Genomic DNA, 26,630 nt, shown 5'->3' on the forward strand with positions numbered 1-26,630 from the left:
TCAAACTTGTTTGGTAAGTAAGACGCACATTCGGCGATTATTTTGATGATATCGTAATTTTAAACGTCTGTTTGTTATTTTTTATTCATTTGGGTCAGATTGTAAGCGATGGAAACCAGATAGCTTAACGTACCTTAGCAAAACATGTGCGTATTTTGTGGTATTATTGTGTGGCTCATGCGTAAACTTTTTGCTAAACATAACGTTTTTTTTGTGGAAAATATTTAATAATACATTTATAGAGATCACGTGTACTAGCTAGTTATTGGTAAATCTTTTTCTGACAGAGCCTCAATACAAAAGTGGTTATTTATTGACATCAGCAATATGCAAATTTTGTTTGGAAAAAACAAAAAACTTAAGTTTGTATAAAAAAAAAAAACAAAATGAGCATCGCATAAAACCATAAATAATGAAACGTCAAACCGCGAAAACGGTATCATTGCCGTCTATAAAAAGAACTCAAAACGTAATCCCGAGATACGGCATTGAAAATCAATTCAGCGGTTGCTACACGGTCTGCACTAGCAATGGAAAGGCAAAAGTTGAATTACGTAACGGAATTGTGTAACCGCACGGTGAAAGAAGTGGTCTCACCAGCGGGCTTGCAGTGTTGCAGCCGGCATGGTCATGACTAGCCGACTGCGCGGCTTGTATCGCGCCACGCGTTAAACCCAGTTCAAACAAAACATTCCGTGGTACTGTGATTATTCTTAATAAACCTGACGGGAGTGTGTCTAACCCCCTCCTTGCCGTGGATTTTTAGGTATCAATGCTTGACCTAAAGTGGAGTTACGTTTAGAAAGCATGTCGCCTCTTTTGCTTTTGTTTGCGAAGGAGCTTATGGTCACTCGGATGAGGTTTACGTCCAAGTTTTAAACTCTTGAGTGTTTTTTGTTTATTTTGACCCCAGGTTCGCATTTCCAAATGTTTTTCACTATCTTCAGTGTTACGAATTTTCAGGAAACATTTTCCTCAATCCTTTGCAAAATACCTTCATGAATTAATCATGAGGAAAAAGGTTTTTTTTATAGAAAATTTGAGGAATACTTAAGAAAAAATTTTTTTACTGTCGCTTTCCTTACTGCTATATTATGGCTCTACCTACTCTATTCAATTTCATTATCACGTAAAGATCTCTATTTTCTAGCTTAGTTTGTAAAAACATTACACAGAACGGACAATATGCATGTCATTAGATAATAAATTGTCATGATCATTTATTTATAATAGCCATAATAGGATTTAATTGTATAACAGAAGCCTGTGGATGCGACATGTATTTATTGCAAAGTCAACTCTATCACTGTTGTCATATGACTCGAATCACGTAGAGCCTATTCACGCCCACATGAACAGTTTGGACTCGATAACTGATAGAAGTTTTTTTTAGTAATCGATTGTATCGTTACTTTAAAATGTTATTCTTACGTCATGATGACCTTAATTAATGCGTCAGCAGATTTGCGGCTTCTCAGACCAATCTCTGTACCGTAACTGGGTCAGCGTTCTTTCATAATGAAACCAGACAACCAGTTTTACATTATGTACAATATTGTTGTTTCTTTTCTCACTTGACTGTTGCCTCATTTATTCTGAGGCTGGGCTCCTTTTTGGGAACATTCTGACTTCCAAATTCTTCAATTAAAAGAAAAAAAAAGTTACGAGCAATATTGAATACCATTCCTCTCGTATTGTTTACAACTTAATACGGCGAATTCCTAAATATTCACTCCATAAAGACGTTTTGTAAATAGGCCGATGTTGGCATAAGTTGTTGGCATAACGTCTAAAACGCGCATCTTTGGCAAACTACACTGTGTGATATTCCAAGTAGAACTTTAACCTCATAAACATAACGTCTCCTATCATTTCTGATAAACATCGTTGGTGTTGGTCTACGTGTATGGTACATCATCTGTCATATTTCATGTTGGCATAGCCGTGAACTTTATTTCCTACAAATTAAGGTCAGTTTTAAGTTAAAAATGTAGCGCCCTTCCTTGTTTTAATATTTCCGCAGTTATTTTGATGTATTTCTCTTGGCTCAATATCAAAATCACGAGACAAATTCACTGATAAATTGCAATTGCATAAACGTGATGTTGTGAGAACATTCCCTAATTACCGAATAGCATATTTTTTGGATTCCGTCAATAGATTTTGTCATTTTCCTCTTAGCAATTAAATTGCGATGATATTTAACATTAAACAAAACACTGTTGTGTTGAATGGCTACTTTTAAGTGTTAGTTTAGATAGATAGTTATTTATAGCTTGGGCAAGGCAGAAAGTCCATCGATTCAATTTAACTTTAACTATCAACTATCAGGCCACTCAACTTTGTCAAGTGATTGAAATAGTTGCAACATAATTTATGGACCAGTTCAATATTCAGGGGCCTACATACGCTAATTTAAGAAGCTCATTAGTATGCTGAGTCTGAGTATGGTCAGGTGATGATAATTATAAATAACATTGAATAATAAGCTATTAAAATTGCATTGTTTCATTCTAAAACACTGTGCTTTTTTGTCTTTTGTACATCAAAACAAAATGAAAATACATTCGGTAGCTAAAACGGCTTACATGATGTTTAGAGTAGAATAAATATGGAATAGAAGTAGAATAATAGTTGCGTTAAATAAAGTACCTACCTACGTAAATTAACCAACCCGTCTGGCCAGCTTGGGGAGTATAGGTCAAATCTTCTGTATGCTTTTTAGTAAATTAAAGAGCTTCTGTATAAGCTCTGTATGGGCAGGGTACATAGTACGCAGAACTGACGGCCGATGGGGCAGAAAGGTTCTGGAATGGAGGCCGCGTAGCGGAAAACGCAGCGTAGGACGTCCACCTACAAGGTGGACCGACGACATCGTAAAGGTAGCAGGGAAGCGCTGGACGCAGGCCGCTACCAATCGATCGACATGGAAAGCATTGGGGGAGGCGTATGTTCAGCAGTGGACGTCCTATGGCTGAAATGATGATGATGAAATTAAAGAGGCTCGTTCTTCTGAATAGAGACTCAATCACCTGATGATGAAGCAAGAAGTTTTTTTATCTTATGAACATTGCAAATTATAAGATACCGAGTGCTAAATTAAAATCCAAATACAAAAAACTAATAGCGCCCGCTTATGTTATACTGTCACGTTCAGTTATTTTGTTTGAAGATGACAATTATGTTTGCATTTTATTAGCACCACTTGTGTCAGTGTCTAGAATAGTTTGTAAATGTTTACGGTCCTAGGTTAAGACAATAGTTCATTATCTCCCTACATGGCACTCCGTGGGAGTTTTCATAGCTTAGTTTCTCAATAACTTTTTATTCATCATATTGTGCGCGAAACAAACGCTTGTAAGTTGATTATAAACTTTTCTATTTTCATTTGTAAAATGTTATCAACATTTTAAAAAGTAAAACACTCATGTCTCTAGCTTTTGGTAAAAAATGAAGTGATTTTGATTTATCTTAATATTGTCTAGCCTAAAAAACCTAGTCGAATCTAAAGCTTGATTTTCAATGCGTGATTTTTCGACTTTCAAAGCGAGATTACAAGACAGCTTTAAAACTTTAAAATGACAATATTTACATAACAATGCCAAGAAATAATTATGCATTAGATAATTAATGAGCTAGATCATCACGAACGAAAGAACACTACCGGCATTTCAACACGTGCTAAAATTTTATGCGAAATGCAATCACAAACGTAACTGCGATTGCAATGGAAATCTTACTGCGCTGTAACAAAGTCTAGATTCTGATAACAGCAATAGTGAAAGAAATTCGATTTCTTAGTAGACGGCTATCGACCGGCTGATGTTGATTGTCTTCATTAAATTTATATTCGCGCGTAAAAGTGAAGGCTTCCAGATTCTGCAACATTTCTATTTTGCCGGGTACATAATATAAAATCTGTAGTTTTATTTGTCTGAACTTTTGAAAGTATAACAAGTTTTTAGTCAAAAAGAGTCTAGTGAAGAATATTAACTAACATGTCTTACTAGACAACGAGCCAATTCCACCAGCCCCCTTCCATCACTGGTGAACCGGGCGCAGGTTAGCGTACCATTCCACCAGCTCGCACTAAGCGTTTTGATGACTTTTTTATAATTCGAAACTCTAGTTCGAAAATTGGCTGCCTGCTGTTGTCTTTCCCGAAGACTATAATCCGGGCCTTTTCAAGGCGAGTGTGAATAGACACTTACAGGGCAGATATGTACCATCCTAGACTGCATCCCACTTAACACCAGGTGCGATTGTGGTCAAATAGCCTTGTTATGCATAAAACATATTTTTTACCAAACAAAACGGTCATAGTGGGCGTCGAAAACTACGTTTACCTCGGATCCATATAGGGTCGTTAGAATATAAGACAGCCCTTTAAGGTTAATAGATTTGTTTGCATCATTAGCTGTTGCCGATCTTGCGAAATGTCTGGCTCTTGCCCAATTAAAACTTCATACCACACATTTTCGTGATTAACAATTCAAATCTTCACTAAAATTCTGTTTATGTTTTTAATTATCTACTTTCAACCTTACCTATCAATCAAACGATAAGCATTTTCGTCATGTTGTTATGTCTAATCATTTACAGTGGCATAATTTTGTATAATTAATAAATTGTTCGAATCAAACTTCTCGCACCCCGCGCTTCCTTCGACCAAAAATTGGCGGGGCGCGTCTTCATGGATGAAAAGATCTATACTGGCTATTAAATACCTTTTCAGTCTATAATATAATATTGTAATCTGTCTGATGATAGTAACAAATTATTTCCGCCTCATTCAATAATGTGACCTATTGCAACAGACGTAATAAAAAGTGCCATAAATGTGTTTTTATGTCTTTGTTACATCTGCACAGATAAGTAGCAATACTATAAAATATTGATGTGCATTGGTGCTGTTATACAACTCAACTATTAATTCTTTGAACACAACAATAAATTGCGTTGCATGTTGAAATGGCAGATCACGTTGAAATTTTTATGGAATGTCATCAGCATACAAATAAAAAATACGTCTCTTTACACATTTGTAAAAGTAAATATCGCGTAAATTCGTCATTAAGGCTCATCATAAGTAATTGCAGTTAAGGTTCTGTCCAATAATTGTGGAAAAAAACCCGAGAGATCGTCAAAAGTTGTTAGTTTAACTGAAATATATCTTAATTGTCCAATTAAGTCTTTTCTTCAATGTCAGATTTCCCTCTTACACAGGTCAACGACCCAGAGACCAAGATCTGAGATAACCTCATGGTCGAAACTGACGGCTGACGTGACCTGTCTCTTGATGCAACTCCGTTCGATATTTATTTAAAAGAATTTTAATCGAAGGCACGGTATCGAAGGTCTCCTTGAAAACAAACAAGTGACTGCTAACTCGAATATTGATATAACAAATTGTGAAAGACTTCGTTTTAAATCACTTCACTGGGCTTCTTCACTAATACAACCAAACTCCCAATTTATCTGTAAACAGCAAGAAAAAAATTCATTCACACTATTACAAATACACATTTGCTTGGGATATTTCACACTATAATTACACCATTGAACTTTAGTGTACTTTGTGCAAGTATTGCAAGACATAATGATGTCATTAATGTCAACCAAAAAGTTGCAACCACAATTTATTCTTTCGAGTAAGTGAATTTAGTACACTTATGCTGTTTTCCAGTAAAGGAAGCTTATGATGACACAGGCGTTGTGTCACTTTAGGCTCGTGTTTCAAGGCTTTTAGTTTGTCGAAGGCTAAAAGCAAACATTTGAAAGTACGTCCTAAAGCCATATGAGTGTCTCACGTGATCCCGAGAAAATGGAACGTGACATCGACAAAACGTGATCTCCAATTGACGTCTTGTATCGCTATTTTGATTTAGTCCAATCGCACCACGCTTTCAATCTAAAACAATTGTATAAAACGATGTAGTTTTCCGATGCATTTATCATTGATTGCGATTGTATGTAATCTTGTCCATTGTCGAGTTTTTCCTTTGCATATTAACATATTTAATAATTCAAATAGTTTCTTTTTTTTTCATCTCAACGAGCAGACTTGTTTGATCTATTCATTGTTCATTGGCTTTCTCTTTATATCGGTTTATTATTTCAAATTAATTAATCACATCATTAAACTTCTCTTCTCAATGACGCATAAGATCTGTATCACGCATTCCTTTAATACGGTTCAATAGTGTAGTGCAGCCCAGCTCACTTGCTCTCTTCAAACTAGCTGAACATTGTCTAGCATCGTATGCTGTTGCAATACGGGTTATTTTGCAATTGAATTGTAATGGTCTGGTGTGTTGCCTGTACTTTACCATTCATCGAGCATTGATGTGCGTACAAGACAGGCAAGGTCGATCCGTTCGGCGTCTCATGCGCACCGGCTTTCGAAACAGTTCCGCCAGCCTTACTCGGTTTTCTCTGGCCCACTAGTACGTAGGAAATCGAATCGAGCCTGCAGCAACATAAACGTTTTTTGAAAGTTAATATCAAATAATGTTTAATGGAAAGTCCACTCTCTACCTACCTTTTTAATAAACATCGCATCCAATTTTCGAAACAGTTCAAAAGATGTAAAAAATGATTTATGTTTCAGCACCATCTAAAATAATTATCATCTATTTATGTTCATAAATCAATCCTATGACTACATGTCCGACTGACTGCGTGCTCATACGCCGAAGTCATGAAAGTGTGTTAAACGTTTTTGTTTATCGTCTTAACATCTTCTAACCGCGAAGTATGTTAATGTTGTTTTTCCCAGATATACATCTTTAATTTAAGTTTTATTTCTCTAATATTGGTTTGGAAGCTGTTTTAAAAAAGTGTTTTTGTCTATTATGCCAAAATATTTGCAGATTATCACTTTTGTGTTTTTTGAATAGTTCCAAATTTTGTAATCCATTCGTAATTTGTTGTACCTATACTTATTGTATGTAATATTAATGACTGTATTCATATTTCACAATATTGTGTTGTTGTTCGAACCCTGAAATCAACATTTTTGCATATTGATCAGATTTTTTCTTAGAAACCAATTATGATTGTTCAATATTTTCCGCGCCGTTCACTGCGTTGAGCTGATGGGAATTTACACTGCAGGGGTCAACCACGGATAATAGCCTCAATGTGGAAGCTGTCACACCGCCCTTGGCTTTCATTGCAGTCGGTCGTTTATGTTGTGGTCTCGTAATCTCGTTTAAAAGACATTAAGGCCTATGCAGATAACCAAGATCGCACCGCGTAAAATTGCTTTCCACCGCTTGGGGTGCAACCAGTGGAACCGGTACGAGTCAATATCCTCCAAGACCGCTTTTTCAATAATACCTCCAACCTTCACGAAGGTCGATGCCTGAATTCAATTATACAGATTACTGAAAGGCTTCTGTGGAAAATTTGCGCGCAATATTCATGCGGACAATTAGGAGAGGTGACACATTCCCGTTCAGATATTTATGTTATTGTCTTTGCAGTTGAAGTGATACTGAATTATTTTGAATTGTGAGTGATAAGTGATGTGGTGATAATGTCTTCGGGTGTATGGGATCTCATGCCGGTGCGATGCCGCTGGATTGAGACGTTGAGGCACTGTGGGAAGACTCTGCTGCGTCGGCAAAGACGACTCCTCAGAAGAATCAAGAAGGTAACCTGTCATTAAAAGATCTGATATGGGAAATAATAACAGCTACTGTTTCCAGTCATGAAATAATAATACAGTTGATAATAGTAATAATAAAAACAGCATTGAAACTGCCGGTAATGACAGCCAATCTGTAATATACCTCATAAGCAATACCGGAGATGAAGATGTAACTGTAAATTCTAGATCGATCCAGTATGAAAAATATTATTTCCCGGTAAAGTAATTATTTGTAAGTTATAATATTTTTTTGTTGTGTTACGTTTGACTGAACAGTTTAGGCACTTCTAGGTTTGACTTAGTCAAAGGCCGAAATAAGAATTCACTTCGGGGTTTGCCTGAAGGCCTTGGTCAAACCTAGGATAGACCAGTCATTCCGCGAAGAGACTGCATATCGACCTTTGACTATGACATATACATTTTTATATTCTTTTTTTTAATGAATATTATGATCCATATTTGAAGTTTTAAAAGACAGGATCCATATTTGAATTACAAATTATTGTTAGCTTTACAAATTTTTGAGAGTTGAATCGAATCAACAATCACCATTGTTTTCACAGGTTTGTGAACATTTTTAAGTATTAACGTTCCAATGTCAATAGGTAATTCACGCCACTAAACTGATATTTATTTATTGAATTTAAATTCGACTTCTGAATGTACATGAGTTGCGAAATCGGAGAATCATCGGTCATTGTGTATCGTGCAATACGACGAAACACAAAAGGCTGGGGTTGTGAAACAGATCGAAGTGTCCACTGAGCATTGTTTTATTAGTATTTAATTAGATGCACTGTCAGTTGTTCTTAGTGAATCGTCTCTAACGCTCTGCGCGAGCTCTTATTGTCAGTAAGTTTTTTATGTTTTGTTTACATTTAAAGTATCAAGAATACTGTTCTAAAGTATTAATTGTTCAGAAATATTTCGAGGAATTTCTGAGATCTCGTTTTTTTCAATAGGAATGAAAGTATCAATATTTCATTACATTCATAGTAATAATTGTGTGATACAAATAAAACTTTTTTAATAAGGTTTTTCATTGTTCTACTTTAAAAACTACTTGTGAGAACTTAATTATTTTTATGTAACAGTTTTACTAAGTACTGCAAATTTTTACTTCACGACCGTTGACCCTGCCCCAGTTACGTTGTTGATAAAACATCCGTTGTTAGTGATAAGGTGCACTTAAAAAGTGATATAATTCAGTTCCTTTTAATTACAAAATTTTAATAAACGAAACTTGACCTCTACTTTATTTTAGTCTTTTCTGTAGAAGTAAAAAGCCTTCCAAATTAAGTGCTTTACATAATATAAAGTACATTTCAATGTCAATAAACTGTATTCACAGGTTTCAAGATTAAAGAGGCTGAAATTTATTGTTTGCTAAAAATCCAAAACGGGCTTCAACATTAATAAAGTCTACGTAGATTCTCTAATTGAATTTTATGTAGACATCAAAGGACAAGAATTTTAATTAACTACACAATAAAATACAATTGTATTATGATTAATAAAAGCTTAAGATTTTTAGGAGATTTTTAGTTTTATTGGAGAGATGAAAGTAAAGGTGAGGTCTAATTTTACAGTTTAATTAATTTTCTCTTGTCGTAGTCTGAAATGCTAGAAATGTCACAGAAAGTTTCTGTAGGTTGTAAAAACTGATTATATGTTGTCTCTTGTTGTGGATTATGAAAGGTATTGAAAAAAAATTGTAGAGCCATCAAAGTTCATTGACATTTTTTCACCCCTTATCACGACTATCATTACTTCTTGGTATTCTTTCCAAGAGTAAAAGTACCTAAACAGATTCTCTTTCACTTACCAACAACATATCAATAGCAAAAATTCGTGGCCCCGCGTAAGTTTTGCAAGCGACCGCTTGCGCCATAGGTGCGCCCGCGCACGCGTTGCCAAACTCGACCGTTGTTATAATATCGCCGGTTTCACTTTGCGAATCTTGAAGTAGGTATACTTACACGTACACGTGCTCTCCTCAGGGTTGCCAGTCGACCGGGATTTAGTGGGATTCTCCCGACACCCGACAAAGTAAATCTCCCGAAAAATAACTTAATTTTAGTGCTCCCGCATCCATACATTTACTTTTTTGAAAATAGTTTTCGTGATAATAGGGTCATTTGATCTGGCAACCCTAGCTCTTCTCTTCATCTTCGGATTTGCCCCGAGCGAATGTGGGCCGAGTTGAAAAAGTTTGTTTACCAAATTTTGGCGAAATCGTTTTCTCTGCAGTTGATGAAATAAAAATGCAGCACTTAACCACTTATAACTACGTAATATTTACTCAAAATTTAGCAGTTTGATCAACCTCTTAGAAACCGGATAGGACTTAGCTCGGATCTCAAGATTTGCATGTATCTTTTTAAGGTCTTCTTCTGACCTAGATTCTTACTGAGTTATTCTTACAGGTAAATATTATACCTCAATGTTTAAATGTTAGTATGTAACTAGTATTTATTCTGTGGCATTATGTAAATGTTTAGCGAGTTCTTTGAAACTGTGATTCCCCTGGAGTGTTTAAGTATATTTTGTGATATATTATTGCTGACTTGCTGACCTATAAAAATGGGGCAAATGAACTTGGAATACAATAAATTTTAGGTTTATGTTCTTTCTACCTATCACGTCTATTTTGATTCTAGCTCTTTTCTCAAAAGAGAAAAACCTGTACCTTGGCTATTTTCCAGACATAATATTTTATGACAATAAATTAGCTTGAATGAACACATACAAAGTTTTACAGACCAACCTCAGGTCATTGGGTCGAGATGCTAAAAATATGCACGATGAACTGATGATTTTGTTTGTTTATACGCCTATAAACTCGTGCTACATTTATAACATGCTTTACGCCTTGTAAATCTATATATATAAAAGAAAGTCGTGTTAGTTACACCACTTATAACTCAAGAACGGCTGAACCGATTTAGCTGAAAATTGTCAGGGAGGTAGTTTAGAACCAGGAGAAGGACATAGGATACTTTTTATCCCGTTCGAAATTAAAAAAAAGTCTGCTTATTTATTGCCATTAAGGCGGAACAAAGTTCGCCGGGTCAGCTAGTTAAAGATAAAGATGCAATGTCTTTCGTTACACGAATTTGAATAGTTTTTCTGCCAATCGGCAAATTGTATGTTTTCTTATTTTCTATCAGAATGAAAGTTTTACTTATCTACCAACTTTTTTGTGAACGTCATAGTTCAAATGGCTATGTATGCGTTTGACCTTTCATCCAATAAATACTTCTTTGTTGGGATTTACACATTTTTGATTGACAGCAATATACAGTGCTAGTTTCACCACAATTTCCTCAGTTCTTATAAACTTATTTATTTATCCTAGTTAAATAAATTTTGAGATCTAAGTGCATATTGCTGTTATTAGTACCGTATGTTAAAACAACCGTTTGACAAAACACCAAAAGAGTTGTCTAAATAAACGAAAGTCAATAACCCGATCGGATGTTGCTCCTAATCACAGTACGAACATGTATGGTAGTGCGAACACTACACCGATTTGGTATCGGCCGATTCTTCATACTTTGAAGTCGACCCAACTATCAGCTAACTAAAAGTCTGTAGTCTGTAGGTTGCCTAAATTATCTATTTCACTTCTGTAATGGTGCGTCCAGAGACTGGGCAAAAGCCAATTCTACAGCACCTAAATTAAAGCTCAATTTCCTTTGTCCACAGGTGTACCTACACAGTTGGCGCTCCGCAGACGAGCTTAACATGTTGGTGGGTGCGAAGATCGGCGGCGCGACACCTCTGGTCATCGCCTGCAGGAACGGGCATTACGACGTTGCTGAGTACCTCATTGAGAGGTGCAAGGCGGATATTGAGCAGCCTGGATCAGGTGAGCATCATCTCAGTTTCATGCCAGCTCTAAATTCTGAATTTTGAGTGAAGCTACGGAAAAAAGCTAGTCTAAATAACCCTCCTTCTGGCTTGACTTACTTGACTTATAGTCCTATGTCCCCTAGATGGGTCAGAGGGCGTCCACAACAGTCCTCCATCGCGTTCGGTCTTGAGCTATGTGTTTGATCTCGCTCCAAGTCTCGCCGATCTTCTTTGCCTCGTCTGCCACAGTGCGCCGCCAAGTTTGCTTGGGGCGACTACGTTTGCGTTTTCCTTGGGGGTTACAATCCAGAGCCTGCTTGGGGATGTGATCCTCCTTCTGGCGCAGTCGGGTAAATAGCTTGCTAAGTAGAGCTCTAGATTCTGACTACACAGGAGTTGATTATGTGCGAAAGAGAGGAAAGAAATGGTATCTTAAAGCGTTTCTAAGTATTCAATTTAGATAGGTAAGGTTATTTATTCTCGGAGAAAAGGGGCTCGTATTAAATATTTAGTGATTCGTCATTCTGTTTCTAAGAAATCTACTTTATCTACGAGATTTTAAAAAAGTACTGAATGAATACCCAGAAGATAGGCAGCTGTTTTATATGCGTGTGTTGCGAAATGCTTGTATACGAGAATGCTTCCGTACTCTCTGTCTTAATTAATTAGCATGTATTATTCCGAAAACGAAATAGCTGCGTCGTAAATTTATCTGTAGAGCGTTCATTATGTAATTATTAATTTATACCCGTATGTCAGTTTTAGTGGATATTATTTATGTTGTTTATCTCAAAAGTCTACAAACATTCTAGTACTAGCAGGTTGATAAAGAACAGCTCAAATTGTAGAACTTTCATTTCTGTACACAAACTATCCATTGTTACTAGGTATCTATTACAATTACGTCTTCACAATAATAGTAAAACTGCTCTCGTAATTCCAACATTTAACTCTGCTGTAATTATTGTTCTCTGTAACATTTCTTTGTCGAATGCTCGTGATGACTTTCCTATTGCGTCAATAGTTTGGCGGCTGGCCATTTCACCTTACTAAATAAACACCGCGGTTGCGACTCGCTCAACTCTCTGGCAATTGACAAACGTGTGAGCAATTGATTACATATTGTGGATTGTTAGCAGCTAAATGTGTGTAAAATTTAAATAGGCTCAGCTAAAGAAGTCAGCATTTTATAAAGTCGTAGTAAAATTGACAATGTTTATTGTTTGGAAGTTTGGTTTGAAAGTAAGGAAGATTGTAGTCTTATTTTTAAACTTTTAATCGATTTTTTCTATGATTAATTTTGCGATCAGTCTGCTTCACATCTCGATCCTTTTAATCGAAAACGAATTTTTGATTGACAGATAACTCGATAAAAATTAATTGGTTTCTCAACGACAACATGGCAAAGCATGACAGAAGTTGTCAGAAGTCATTGTCTTAAAATGTCGGCGAAATGCTACAACAAAACATCATGTTTTCAATTAAAATCAAATATTAATTAATTTTCTTAAGGAAATTGTGTTAATTGTGAACATCATCATTAATAGAAGTGCTGTAAACAATGTGCCTGAGATGTTTGAGTTTTGCCGATTGCAAAAACGAGGAAAGAATGCGTACGCATTTCATAAATTTTTTCAACGCTAATGTAAACTTGTAGGAAGATTATATAGGAAGTGAAGTTAATAGGCTATCAAGCAATGTTGGCTTCTTCCTTCGATTTGCTTGTAATAATATCCGGTATTATCAGAATTATAGTTTAGTTACTGTTTTCAATAAGGCATCATGCTATGTTTTCAAGACGGATACCGAATAACCAATATATTATTTATCGGTAACCAGTAGAGATCCATGGAGGAGGCCTTTGTCCAGCAGTGGACGTCATTTGGCTGCAACGAAACGGGTTGGACGCAGACCGTCCCATTCGCATTTCGTCACGAATTCTAAAATGGTCCCATGAGTGGATAATCCATTAATTTTCGTACTACCTAGTAGTAATAATACCTAGGTATTGCTTTATAGTGGAGAGTCTCAGGTAACAGGTTTCAAGGCGCCATCGATCGAGTCCAATGCAAGTTTTCCCAGGTTTCCACGCAACTTGTCGCTTGCACATGATGCATGTGAATTATTATTACTCGTAGAATTGCCACTCAAGTAACAATATTCAAGAATAGATTCAAGCCGATGTTTCACTTTTTTAATACTATCTAGTGTAGTGTTTCAATTTGTACCCGTTTTAGGTACAAATTGAAACTACTATTCCCACTTAGGGGCGCGATAGGGGCGACTTTGAAACGAAAATGTATAGTCTGATGTGCTGTCGACTGTACAAAACCCATGGCCATGGTCTACAAATTAAAGAATTACAGACCGACCTGTTTTCCGTTACTCATACTCTCCATGTCTAAAATTAACACTTAGTAGACATTTCTACTGTATTTGTCACTGTCAATTTGTCAGCCCTCCTCCAGGTCGGTGATTGACGAGGACTTACAACAAAAGCTAGACTGAAACGTGAATTATTCTAGAATGGTGTGAAGGTCGTGCTCACTGATTACCCAAGGCTCTCTCAAGGGCGCGTTTACAAAGCTTATTTATATTTATAACCTTGTCCTTGAGTATTGATTGAGGTTAACCCTTAACAGAAGTGATGAATAAAACAATACGGCTGTTTTTGTTACTACCTTTTGATAGAAGTATAAATGGAACGTTCGCCTATAATGTAACAAGCTAAGATTGACCTCTCTACAGATTTATTATAAGTACCTATAGATTTTTAGTCCGATTAAGTCATTGCAAGTGCATACCAAGTGCACGTGGAGACAAAACACTTAAAATCTTACGAATTCAATAAAAATTGTGATATAACCGAATGTTATCATAATTTATTTTAAGTAAATGCAATTGCAATGATTGAAAAATATATTAAATTGTTGCATAAATGATAATCTTGATGATATTATGCCGGATGCATGAGTTTGTATGCACCGGGCTGAATGTAAAAAAAAAAATATTTTTTGGAGCGTTCCGCACGCGTGAGCTAGCAGCTAGTGTATTCATTACTTTCATATGCAAAATCTTGTCGCGAACCCTGGTGAACCATTCCCTAGGCTTTAGGGCATCATGTGCGTTGAAATAATGCAAAATACGTATTACGACATCTACAATAAGTCCTTTTTTTGTTCCAGTGACATTTGACGGCGAAACAATAGAAGGTGCGCCACCGCTATGGTGCGCCGCGGCCGCAGGTCACTTGCAACTGGTCAGGTTGCTGGTTCGCGCTGGCGCGAATGTGAACTCTACGACGCGGACGCACAGCACGCCACTCAGGGCAGCGTGCTTTGACGGACACTACGATATTGTTAAGTTCCTAGTCGAGAACGGCGCTGGTGAGTTGGTCTACTGCATGCTTATGTAGTTATGTAATTATGCCTAGGATGCGCGCCGTGATAAAATCTTATCAACGAGAAATGTATGGGGTTATCGTGCAAATCGATAAAATGCCAAGATAAAAGTATCGTGGCGCGCATCCTAGGCTTACCTACTGGTAGTTTTAGAAAGAACACAGCTAGATATGTACCATATTGACATATCAACTGGTAAATTGTCTATTTACGAATAATACGGTCCCATAGTAAAAAAAAAGTATTGTATAGGTACCTATTTGATTTATCAGTCATCAGCGCTGCGCTAAATAGAGTTTGCACTCTCTATTTTCTTTTGATTAATTAACTAAACCAAATTACTGACCACACGCAACTCCTGCGCACTTATGCTCGTACATGTCAGTAATAATGGTCAATTTCGCTTACAGTCACTTGATTTTAATATCACGTTTTTATCTGTGCCTATTAAACTGTCCGTTAAACAGCAAAAATTCATTACAATTGTTCCACTCGTTATTTTTCAATTATCTCGTCAAGTGTGCTAATTACTGACACGCCATTCGCATTCCAGACATAGAAATAGCCAACCGGCACGGGCACACGTGTTTGATGATCGCGTGTTACAAGGGCCATATCAGAATCGCCAAGTATCTGCTGTCTTTGGACGCTGATGTCAACAGAAAGAGTGTTAAAGGCAATACAGCGCTACACGACTGCGCTGAAAGCGGGTCGCTGCATATACTGAAGATGCTGTTAGGGCATGGCGCTACGATGGACGTTGATTCATATGGTAAGTTTAGGAAGTCTGTCACAGAAAAAACTCATGAAACTCTTTTATTAAAAAGCACTTACACGTCCCAGTATTAACTCTACCACTGCTTCGGGACAATAAATGGGCCAGTGCGAAGAACAAGAAACCCAAAAAACTCAAGTCACTATTGTCAACCCTTGAACTAACCGGGCAACATGGAAAGCATTGGGGGAGGCCTATGTTCAGCAGTGGACGTCCTATGGCTGATGAAAATACAGTATTATGTCGCATTATAAACAGCTATAATAGTGGTAAAGACTAGCAGATTTCTACTAAACTTTAGTCTTTAACTTTAATCAATACTGCTTTCCATATAAAGTTTGGGCTATTTCTGTTGGTCATTGATTTAGCCTCTGGAAGTCTAGACTTGGCTGTGCTGTTTTAATAATGAATGGAAACAATGAAAAATGATTGCATATTGATTTGGCTATCCCAAAGCTTCCACAAAGCTTTTATTGCATAGTTAACATGTACGCGTGAACATATTAATGATATATACTAAAGGTTTCCGTACCAGATGTCCGTACTTTTGGCCAATTACGGCTCTTTTTGTCCTTCCCTTTAACCTTTAAGATACTTTCCTGGTGACAGACGTAAAGCCAACAATATGAAAATTGCATCCAGATTAGTAGTTTTGATTAGCGGTTCTCAAAACTTAATTCATTCAATGCACATTTTCACACAATCTTCATCAGTCTCGACCATAAATATACCATCATACCAATTGATCCTCATTATTACCAATTCCTTTTATCTTTCAGGAATGACACCACTCCTAGCAGCATCAGTAACGGGTCACACGCACATAGTCGAGCATTTAATAAACGTGGAGTACGGTTTAGTGACGAGGCAGCAACGTATTGATGCGTTGGAACTCCTCGGAGCGACGTACGTCGACAAGAGAAGAGACATGGTCGGGGCTTTAGCACTATGGAAACGAGCGATGGATGACAGGTGAGGGAATAGATACCTTATTGCCCAGTAATAAAAGTGGAGTACGGTTTAGTGACGTACGTCGACAAGAGAAGAGACCAGTAGGCCTAAGATGCGCGCCTTGATAACTTCTATCGACATCAATGTATGGGCAAAATCGATAAAATGGCGTGATAACCGTTTATCGCAGCGCGCATCTTAGGCCTAATGGTCGGCGGAATAGATACCTTTTTGCCTACATTAAAATCACCTTTGATGTCGATAAAGTGACTAAGGAACCAACATGTGCACGCTAGGTCTACCTAACCCGTCTAGACAGCGTGAGGAGTGTATGCCAAGTTCTCCATTTGCTTCTGGTAAATTAGAGATGATGTTCCTGCAGTGATCTGAAGATGAAGTTACATAGTTAACTTTTTGTTCACGTTTGAGTCACGTTAGACTCACGAGACACTCGTTTACTGCCCACAAGGAATCATATTGGGAAGCACCTGGGTACGGGTAGCGCAGTACTAAAGCCCAGTCTCTGAGCACATAGAATTTTGTCCAATGACCCCAAGCTACCCATCCTTATCGCTCGCGCGTAATTATATTGCTGTCGCGACTGTGCGACGGGCGCGCCGGCCGGCTGCAGTGAGTGTGCGAGCGCGACAGCAACATAATTACGCGCGAGCGATAAGAATGGGTAGCTTGGGGTCATTGGACCAAATTCTACGTGCTCGCAGACCAGACTATAGTCGTTATGGAAATCCGTGGGGAAATCCTTTATCCGCAGAGGACGGATTCGGTTGAAAAACGAAACGTAAAGTCCTCAAGTATCATGTTACCGTGTTCTAAAATAATTCTTTTTTTTTTTTCAGATTTCCCGCCGACGGCACGGAACCCATTCCAAAGCCGAAAGACGTGCCGCGCATAGAAGCATACGACTTCGCGGTCGAGCCGAGTAACGCGCAACAACTGGAGGAAATACTCGCCGACCCTGATGCCATGAGGATGCAAGCTCTCGTCATTAGAGAAAGGATTCTAGGTACGTGGACACTTGCAAACATATACCACACTAGCGGCCGCCCGCGACTTCGTACGCGTGGATCCCATTTTACCCCCTGCATCTATCTTACGCGGTTTAGATTTTTTCATACAAATGTTTTTTCCCGCTAACTCCCGTTCCCGTGGGTATTTTGCAATATGCTGTTGTAACTAAGCTTTAAATTTACTAAGGTATGTGCATGCCAAATTTCAAGCGTCTAACTTAAGCGATTTAGATTTTTCATACAAAAGGATTTTCCCGCTATTTCCCGTTCCCGTGGGAATTTCGGGAATTCCTTTCTTAGTGCACCTCTACGGTACCTAAGCTACGTCGCTTCCAAATTTCAAGTGCCTACGTTTAGCCGTTTAGGCTGTGCGTTGGTCTGTCAGTCAGTCAGTTTCTCCTTTTGTATATTTATATTTAGATTAGATACTGTGGTATGGGTGAAGTAGGTATATGTCGCGAGCAAAATCTAGTGATGAAAAATCAACGAAAATGTAGTCGAAAAAACAAGCACAGATGTTTTATGAGACCGATAACATGTTGTTGGAACCCGTTTCAGCAGATCTTACAATCGTATTCACAAACGTTGCTTGCTTTAGTGAAGCAGCAACGCTATGCGAAGTCAAACGCACAGCTTTATGTTTGTGAATCTAGCTGTACTGAACTGAAATATTGTTCACTTGAGTTATTGCCACATCAGTTAACCGAATTTTTTTTATTCTGTTTGGCCGAACCTTTTTAAAATATAGGTATAATGACGCAAAAACTACGCAAAAGGAGAAGCCGGCAATTGTTTTTCTTTATTGGCAATAAAGGAAAACCCTGACCATGAGAATTCAACACGTGGTTCGTTTAATGGTTCTTAATTTATTGCTAGTTATTTTTTATGATCCTTAATTCATGTCTTTAGCTCGACTATAGTACAATTCAGGGAGGAGACTAATAAAAAGTGATTATAAGATGATTGTTTACTGCGCCGATTTTCCCCAACTTTAACGTCTTTTGGACCCATTACGACACTTGGTTAGGCATAAATTCGCTAAGATTCTCAAACCATCTCATGTAAACGCGCGAATACAAACGGCCTTATGTAATAATTTATGCCCGTTTTCACCATCAATCCCTAGTGACCCCTATGAAAACAAAATTCCTGTTATGTGTTACAGTAGGGGTCACTTAAAAATTAGGGATTGATGGTGAAAACGGGCATAAGAGTCTCTTTACGCACATTAAAATTTACGCGTGTCGCCTCGCGACCATCTGAACTTTGCCTAAGACTCGTGTAAATATTTATGTATTTTAAAAGCAAGATTGCTCCATTTTAGGTTCCATACCAAATATATAAAACTAACTTGCTAAGTTAAACATATCGTTTTCAGGCCCAGCGCACCCCGACACGTCTTACTACGTTCGATACAGAGGAGCTGTATACGCGGACGCCGGTCGCTTCGCGCGGTGCCGGCAGCTATGGCACCACGCGTTGGACATGCAGAGAGCTGTACTACCACCGCTGTCGCCGCTGACACAGTCGAGCTTGTTCAGCTTCGCAGAGCTGTTCTCTTATATGCTGGCTGAGAGAGCACGCCCCCCACTAAGAGGTAGGTCTAGAAAGTTCTTCTACTCTAAAGCCTGGTCCGTGAGCACGTAGAATTTTGTCCAATGACCCCAAGCTACCCATCCTTATCGCTTATCGTAATTATATTGCGGTCGCGACTGTGCGACGGGCGCCCGCAGTGAGGTTGCGAGCACGACAGCAACATAATTACGCGCGAGCGAAAAGGATGGGTAGCTTGGGGTCATTGGACAAAATTCTACGTGCTCACGGACCAGGCTTTACCAGGAGTAACAAATGACGCGTGCGGCGTGCGCACGCTCTTTTGTTTCACATGTCCCGCCCTCCGCTCTGAGGTAGGAGAAGAGTCTAGAATAGAGATGAGACGTATTTACTAGAACAGATCCACACACTAGGTATTTTACAGTACTAGGCGGCACCTATTCCAATTTTTTAAAATACTTGATCCACCTAGTATTTTATAAATTACACGATTTCCGACCCTACCATCAAAGTAATAGAGGTTATTATTGCGTAATCCGTAGTCGTGTATTACGCGCACCTAGTATTTCTCGCTAAGCTTATGTGCGAACGTAGAGATTCAATCCGTCTCTGTCTGACCAAACCAATTTGAGCGCGACGAAGCAAACGCACACAAACGTAGTCAAACCATATTCATGTAAATAAGAAAAATATGTAAATATTTTTATGAAATTGATATCTTTTAAATACGCCAACTTTTAAGTTGACAGTCATATGCCTGTTGAAGTATGAAGGGAGGAATTATTATTCAATTTCAAATTGCATTATTCATACTACGGTTGTATCTTTTAAAAAAAAATTGTATTTTAAAGTCATATTACGTGGATTAGTCCGCACTAGTCGCGTCAAGTATGCAAAATTACTATGTACTAGGTGGAATAGGTATTTGGATCGAGTATTAATAAATACTAGGAATAGGTGCACCTAGTATCAAATTTACCTAGTATAACCCATCTCTAGTCTAGAACATTCCTTTAAAACAAATGACGCGTGCGCTAGCTCTTTTGTTTCTCACCACACGTTGGACATGCAGAGAGCTGTCCTGCCGCCGCTGTCGCCGCTGACTCAGTCGAGCTTGTTCAGCTTCGCAGAGCTGTTCTCTTATATGCTGGCTGAGAGAGCACGCCCTCCACTCAGAGGTAAGTCTAGAACATTCCACTCAAGATGAAACAAATGACGTGCGCGCACGCTCTTTTGTTTCTCACCACGTGAGTCAAGCCCCGCCCCCCCGCTCAGAGGTAAGTCAATAGTCTAGAACATTCCATTAAACTAGGTGAAACAAATGACGCGTGCGCTCTTTTGTTTCTCACCATGCACCAGCTGGACATAATCCGGAGAAACAAATGAAGGAGAAGAGTCTAGAACATTCCCTTAACCCAGGTGAAACAAATGACGCGTGTGCACGCTCTTTTGTTTCTCACCATGCAGCAGCTGGACATAATCCGGAGAAACAAATGACGCGTGGTGCACTCGTTCTTTTGTTTATTTCTTATCAGAGGTAAGTGAAAGGCCTAGTCTAGAACATTCCACTCTAGGCACCACGCGTTGGACATGCAGAGAGCTGTCCTGCCGCCGCTGTCGCCGCTGACTCAGTCGAGTTTGTTCAGCTTCGCAGAGCTGTTCTCTTACATGCTGGCTGAGAGAGCACGCCCCCCACTAAGAGGTAGGTCTAGAAAGTTCTTCTACTCTAAAGCCTGGTCCGTTAGCACGTAGAATTTTGTCCAATGACCCCAAGCTACCCATCCTTATCGCTCGCGCGTAATTATATTGCTGTCGCGACTGTGCGACGGGCGTCCGCAGTGAGTGTGCGAGCACGACAGCAACATAATTACGCGCGAGCGAAAAGGATGGGTAGCTTGGGGTCATTGGACAAAATTCTACGTGCTCGCGGACCAGGCTTTACCAGGAGTAACAAATGACGCGTGCGGCGTGCGCACGCTCTTTTGTTTCACATGTCCCGCCCTCCGCTCTGAGGTAGGAGAAGAGTCTAGAACATTCCTTTAAAACTAATGACGCGTGCGCTCGCTCTTTTGTTTCTCACCATGCGCCAGCTGGACATAATCCGGAGAAACAAATGAAGGAGAAGAGTCTAGAACATTCCCTTAACCCAGGTGAAACAAATGACGCGTGTGCACGCTCTTTTGTTTCTCACCATGCAGCAGCTGGACATAATCCGGAGAAACAAATGACTTGTGTGCCCTCGTTCTTTTGTCTATTTTTTATCAAAGGTAATTAAAAGGACTTGTCTAGAACATTCCACTCTCAGCACTACGCGTTGGACATGCAGAGAGCTGTCCTGCCGCCGCTGTCGCCGCTGACACAGTCTAGCTTGTTCAGCTTCGCAGAGCTGTTCTCTTACATGCTGGCTGAGAGAGCACATCCCCCGCTCAGAGGTAATTCGAAGGAATAGTCTAGAACATTCCATTAAGCCAGGAAAAATAAGTGACGTGTGCGTACGCTCTTTTGTTTCTCCCTGCTCAGGTAGGTCAAGAGTCTAGAACCGTCCACCCTGACACCTTTGGTATACAAAGGTGTAAATGGAACGACATGATGTGGTTTTAAGTCTCTCAATTATCTCATGATTTTTTTTCTGTGCAGTGAATGATGCGAGCTCGCTCTTTTGTCTTCTTACTACGTTCGTTTCGTTCGTTTCAGCCAAATGACGTCCACTGCTGGACAAAGGCCTCCCCCAAGGTTTTCCACAATGAACGGTCCTGCGCTGCCCGCATCCAGGTTCTTCCCGCGACCTTTACCAGATCGTCGGTCCACCTAGTAGGAGGCCTGCCCACGCTACGTCTTCCAGCTCGTGGTCGCCACTCGAGAACTTTCCTGCCCCAACGGCCATCGTCTCTACGAGCTATGTGCCCCGCCCACTGCCACTTGATTTTAGACTTCTTACTACGTTACGCATTAGAAATGCCCGCCCCTCGCTTAGAGGCAGGCTGAACTGTGGATTAAACCTTAAGTGCTAAATCGACCGATCAAAGATCTGAATTCTTGTGTGTAGATTTATGTTTATAAATACGAACTCTATTGATCTTTTTAAGAATACAATAGTATTATTTCTCTTCGCCAGGTCGCATAGTCCCTCCGGTGACGTTCGACGACGTAGACCCGGTGTTCAGGAAGGCGCTGTCAGAGATCCACCGCGGCATGGAGCTGTTAGACTCGAAGCTCAGCATCGACAGGGAACAGACGCTGACCACGCTGCAAAGGTAACCGACTTCAAAATGAGAAGGTTCTCAATTCTCAAAACTCGGTTCTTATCACTATCAAACAAAGTCGCTTCGCTGTCTGTCCCTATGTATGCTTAGATCTTTAAAACTACACAACGGTTTTTTTATTAGTGATTTAATTTTTAAGTATAATGCATGTACCTGTGCGAAGCAAGGACGGGTCGCTAGTATATCTCTAAAATTATTCGAATTCCAGATTGCTTCCATAAAAGTTTCACCAAAATTGGTTCAGTTGTTCAGTTTTTAACTCATATTAAACTGGAAAAATAGTATGTCATCCAAGTAAACGAATTTGGCTTCTTGTGACTTTTATGCTCATACGTACTTTCAGTGGTACGATAAAGTTCAATAAAATGTACGAAATCAATTTCTTATTTGAAAAACGACTCCAAAATTTTGTATATCTGAAAGTGTTGTGAATGCTTATACTAAAACGTTTGTTTTTATTTGTATAGAGAACAATAGTGTCTATACTAACCTAAAGAGGATTTAGGGCGCTATTTGGATCAAATATGTAATTGCTCAATAATGAATAATAAATTAAAAAAAAAAAGTTATAAATAAATAAATTCCTTTATTCCTTCTTTTTTTTAATAATATGACTTTGTTTTTAATAACATTTTATTTTGCTCCATCTATTTGTTTGCAAGTACAATCGTATCAAATACCTATGCAAATGTTCATAATTACAGGGTACTAGTGATATCTCTGCACCTGGCCACGCTAATGGCGCGGCTATTGGAAGACCCGGAGTGCACGGAAGAAGTATCCAGCAATATTCACAAGGCAGTGTACTCACTCGTTAAGTTAGATATTAAGGTGAGCGCTTGATTTACTTAGCAATGTCTACCGTTTCATAATTATAATGTAGATTTTATTGTAAGGTGATCATCTTGAATTTAACAGAGGTAAAAGGGAGAATAGCCTATTTTCCACACGCTGGTTAGACGGGTCGGGGAGGCCTGATTTTCGCATATGCAGGCAGGCTTCCACCCCCATCACTTAGATGGTTGGCAGTCCACAACAGTACGTTTCTCTAGAAACTTCCTGCCCCGTACAACCAAACTGTGGAATGGACTGTCGTCTGCGGTGTTTCCGGACGGATACGACCTGCAAGCTTTCAAGAGGAGAGCGTATCTTTACCTTATAGGCCGGCAACGCACCTGTAACGCCCCTGGGTCTGCGGGTGTCTATGGGCGACGGTAATCACTTACCATCAGGTGATCCGTCTGCTCGTTTGCCTCCTGTCACATAAAAAAAAAATATGCCACGGGAAAAGTGGGGGCCATTTTTGAATTAGTGTTTCTATTTTGGACACAATTATGTATCATGATGGCTGTGACACATCTAAAGCATTATGATTAAAACATACCCGTAGCGTAGGCGTGTACGTGTAAACACACCCGTAGCCTAAGCGTGTACGTGTACGTCCCTACTCGCCAGGTTTAAGATAAATCCCAAAAGATTTTGGAGCTGTCCCTGTCTGCCTGCCTGCTCTTAAGAGCAGTGATACAGACAGACAATTTAAATGGGTTAACCATCACGGAAGCGGTTTGTTTATCTTAATATGGCATATAATATGGCAGTAGGAATATAGTTCCCACCATATTTCGAAAGTAATTCCCTTGTCTTAAGATCCAAAAAACACATTTTATGCCCGTTAAAGGCTTAAATTCTTTAATTGATACATCCGGCTAGCTCTCAGCGCTGCGCGACCTTCTATCCCGGCTCAAAAACTGAACATGATTTTACTTCGACACTACATTACTCAGACAAAAGATATTTGCCTTTGTCTAAGTAGTGTAATGTCGAAGTAAAGTAATGTTGATATTCAGTAGTGTCGGAGTAACGTAATGTCGAAGTAACGTTTGTCGGAGTAGCATTTTATAGCCCTTTTTTCCTATCTAACTTGAAGTCTTTACTTGTCAGGTCCGGCAAGGTCGCTCAGCATTACACGTAGCGTGCTCAGCCGAAGGACGGGGAGCTCGCGGCGGCGGTGCTTGGCTGCCCGCACCCGGCGACGCCAGTCCTTGCTGCGCGGCGCTTGTGGCTCTCATGCTGCGTCTCGGAGCCTCGCCGCGCGCTCGGGACGCCTCTGGGAACACGCCGCTGCACCTCGTCTGCAAGGTAAGGCTAGAGACTACTTTCATTGCTTCGTCTGTGAGGTATCAGGCGCCTGTGACGTCACAGCTAGCTCTCAGTCTACGCCCGCGCCCGGTACCTCGTCTGCTAAGTAACACGTGCCTGCCACGTGACGTCACAGCTTCGCCCGGCGACGCCAGTCCTTGCTGCGCGGCGCTTGTGGCTCTCATGCTGCGTCTCGGAGCCTCGCCGCGCGCTCGGGACGCCTCTGGGAACACGCCGCTGCACTTAGTCTGCAAGGTAAGGCTAGAGACTACTTTCATTGCTTCGTCTGTGAGGTATCAGGCGCCTGTGACGTCACAGCTAGCTCTCAGTCTACACCCGGTACCTTGTCTGATAAGTAACACGTGCCTGCCATGTGACGTCACAGCTAGCGCTCAGCCTGCGACGCTAGTCCTTGCTGCGCGGCGCTCGTCGCTCTTATGCTGCGTCTCGGAGCCTCGCCACGTGCTCGGGACGCCTCTGGGAATACACCGCTGCATCTCGTCTGCAAGGTAAGGCTGGGGACTACTTTCATTGCCTCGTCACGCACCCGTGACGTCACAGCTAGCTCTCAGCCTGCGCCGGCGACGCCAGTCCTTGCTGCGCGGCACTTGTCGCTCTCATGCTGCGTCTCAAAGCCTCGCACCCGCCACGTTAGATCACTGCTGCTTTTCAGCCCGCGCCAGGTACATTGTCTGCTAAGTAACATTATTGTGCTAGCCCCGTGACGTCACAGCTAGCTCAGCCTGCGCCGGCGACGCCAGTCCTTGCTGCGCGGCGCTCGTAGCTCTCATGCTGCGTCTCGGAGCCTCGCCGCGCGCTCGGGACGCCTCTGGGAACACGCCGCTGCACCTCGTCTGCAAGGTAAGGCTAGGAACTTACGAAACGGTTTTCTCCCACGCCTGACGACGCAAACAGTGCTGCACCTCTAATGCGAGGTAACACGCGCTCGCCTCGTGACGTCACAGCTAGCTCTCAGTCTACGCCCGGTACCTCGTCAGCTAAGTAACACGTGTCTACCATGTGACGTCATAGTCTGCTCCCAAGCCCGCGCCAGGAGACGCCAGTCCTTGCTGCGCGGCGCTCGTAGCTCTCATGCTGCGTCTCGGAGCCTCGCCGCGCGCTCGGGACGCCTCTGGGAACACACCGCTGCACTTAGTCTGCAAGGTAACATGCAACCGTGACGTCACAGCTACTCCTCAGCTCGCGCCCGCTAAGAACACGTGAATGCCATGTGACGTCACAGCTTCGCCGGCGACGCTAGTCCTTGCTGCGCGGCGCTTGTGGCTCTCATGCTGCGTCTCGGAGCCTCGCCGCGCGCTCGGGACGCCTCTGGGAACACGCCGCTGCACTTAGTCTGCAAGGTAAGGCTGGGGACTACTTTCATTGCTTCGTCTGTGAGGTATCAGGCGCCTGTGACGTCACAGCTAGCTCGGCCTGCGCCGGCGACGCTAGTCCTTGCTGCGCGGCGCTTGTGGCTCTCATGCTGCGTCTCGGAGCCTCGCCGCGCGCTCGGGACGCCTCTGGGAACACGCCGCTGCACTTAGTCTGCAAGGTAACATGCGCCCGCCACGTTACGTCACTGGCACCCGTGACGTCACAACTACTTCTCAGCCCGCGCCCGGTGCCTCATCCGCTAAGAACACGTGAATGCCATGTGACGTCACAGCTGGCTCCCTCAGCCCCCAAGCCAGGAGATGCTAGTCCCTGCTGCGCGGCGCTTGTCGCTCTCATGCTGCGTCTCGGAGCCTCGCCGCGCGCTCGGGATGCCTCTGGGAACACACCACTGCACCTCGTCTGCAAGGTAACATGCAACCGTGACGTCACAGCTAGCTCTGTCTGCGCCCAATACCTCGTCTGCTAAGTAACACGTGCCCGCCATGTGACGTCACAGCTAGCTCTTAGTCTACGCCCGGCACCTCGTCTGCTAAGTAACACGTGCCTGCCATGTGACGTCACAGCTAGCTCTCATTCTACGCCCGGTACCTTGTCTGATAATTAAAGAACACGTGT

At 40.9% G+C, this 26,630-nt stretch overlaps 1 protein-coding gene across 1 annotated transcript; it reads left to right on the forward strand.

Moving 5' to 3' along the window:
• The first annotated feature begins 616 nt into the window (after positions 1-616).
• LOC135079553 (protein fem-1 homolog CG6966-like) lies at positions 617-26,481 on the forward strand. The gene is made up of 14 exons (XM_063974204.1): positions 617-698; positions 7,488-7,657; positions 11,363-11,525; positions 14,695-14,895; positions 15,464-15,682; positions 16,465-16,657; positions 17,494-17,660; positions 19,043-19,261; positions 22,334-22,472; positions 23,186-23,312; positions 24,423-24,875; positions 25,338-25,481; positions 25,653-25,784; positions 25,882-26,481. The coding sequence occupies exons 2-14, from the start codon at positions 7,541-7,543 to the stop codon at positions 26,479-26,481; spliced, it is 2,874 nt and encodes a 957-aa protein (XP_063830274.1). The 5' UTR covers positions 617-698; positions 7,488-7,540.
• The last annotated feature ends 149 nt before the right edge of the window (positions 26,482-26,630 follow it).

This window comes from Ostrinia nubilalis, chromosome 16, assembly GCF_963855985.1.
Source record: "Ostrinia nubilalis chromosome 16, ilOstNubi1.1, whole genome shotgun sequence".
Lineage (NCBI taxonomy): Eukaryota > Metazoa > Arthropoda > Insecta > Lepidoptera > Crambidae > Ostrinia > Ostrinia nubilalis.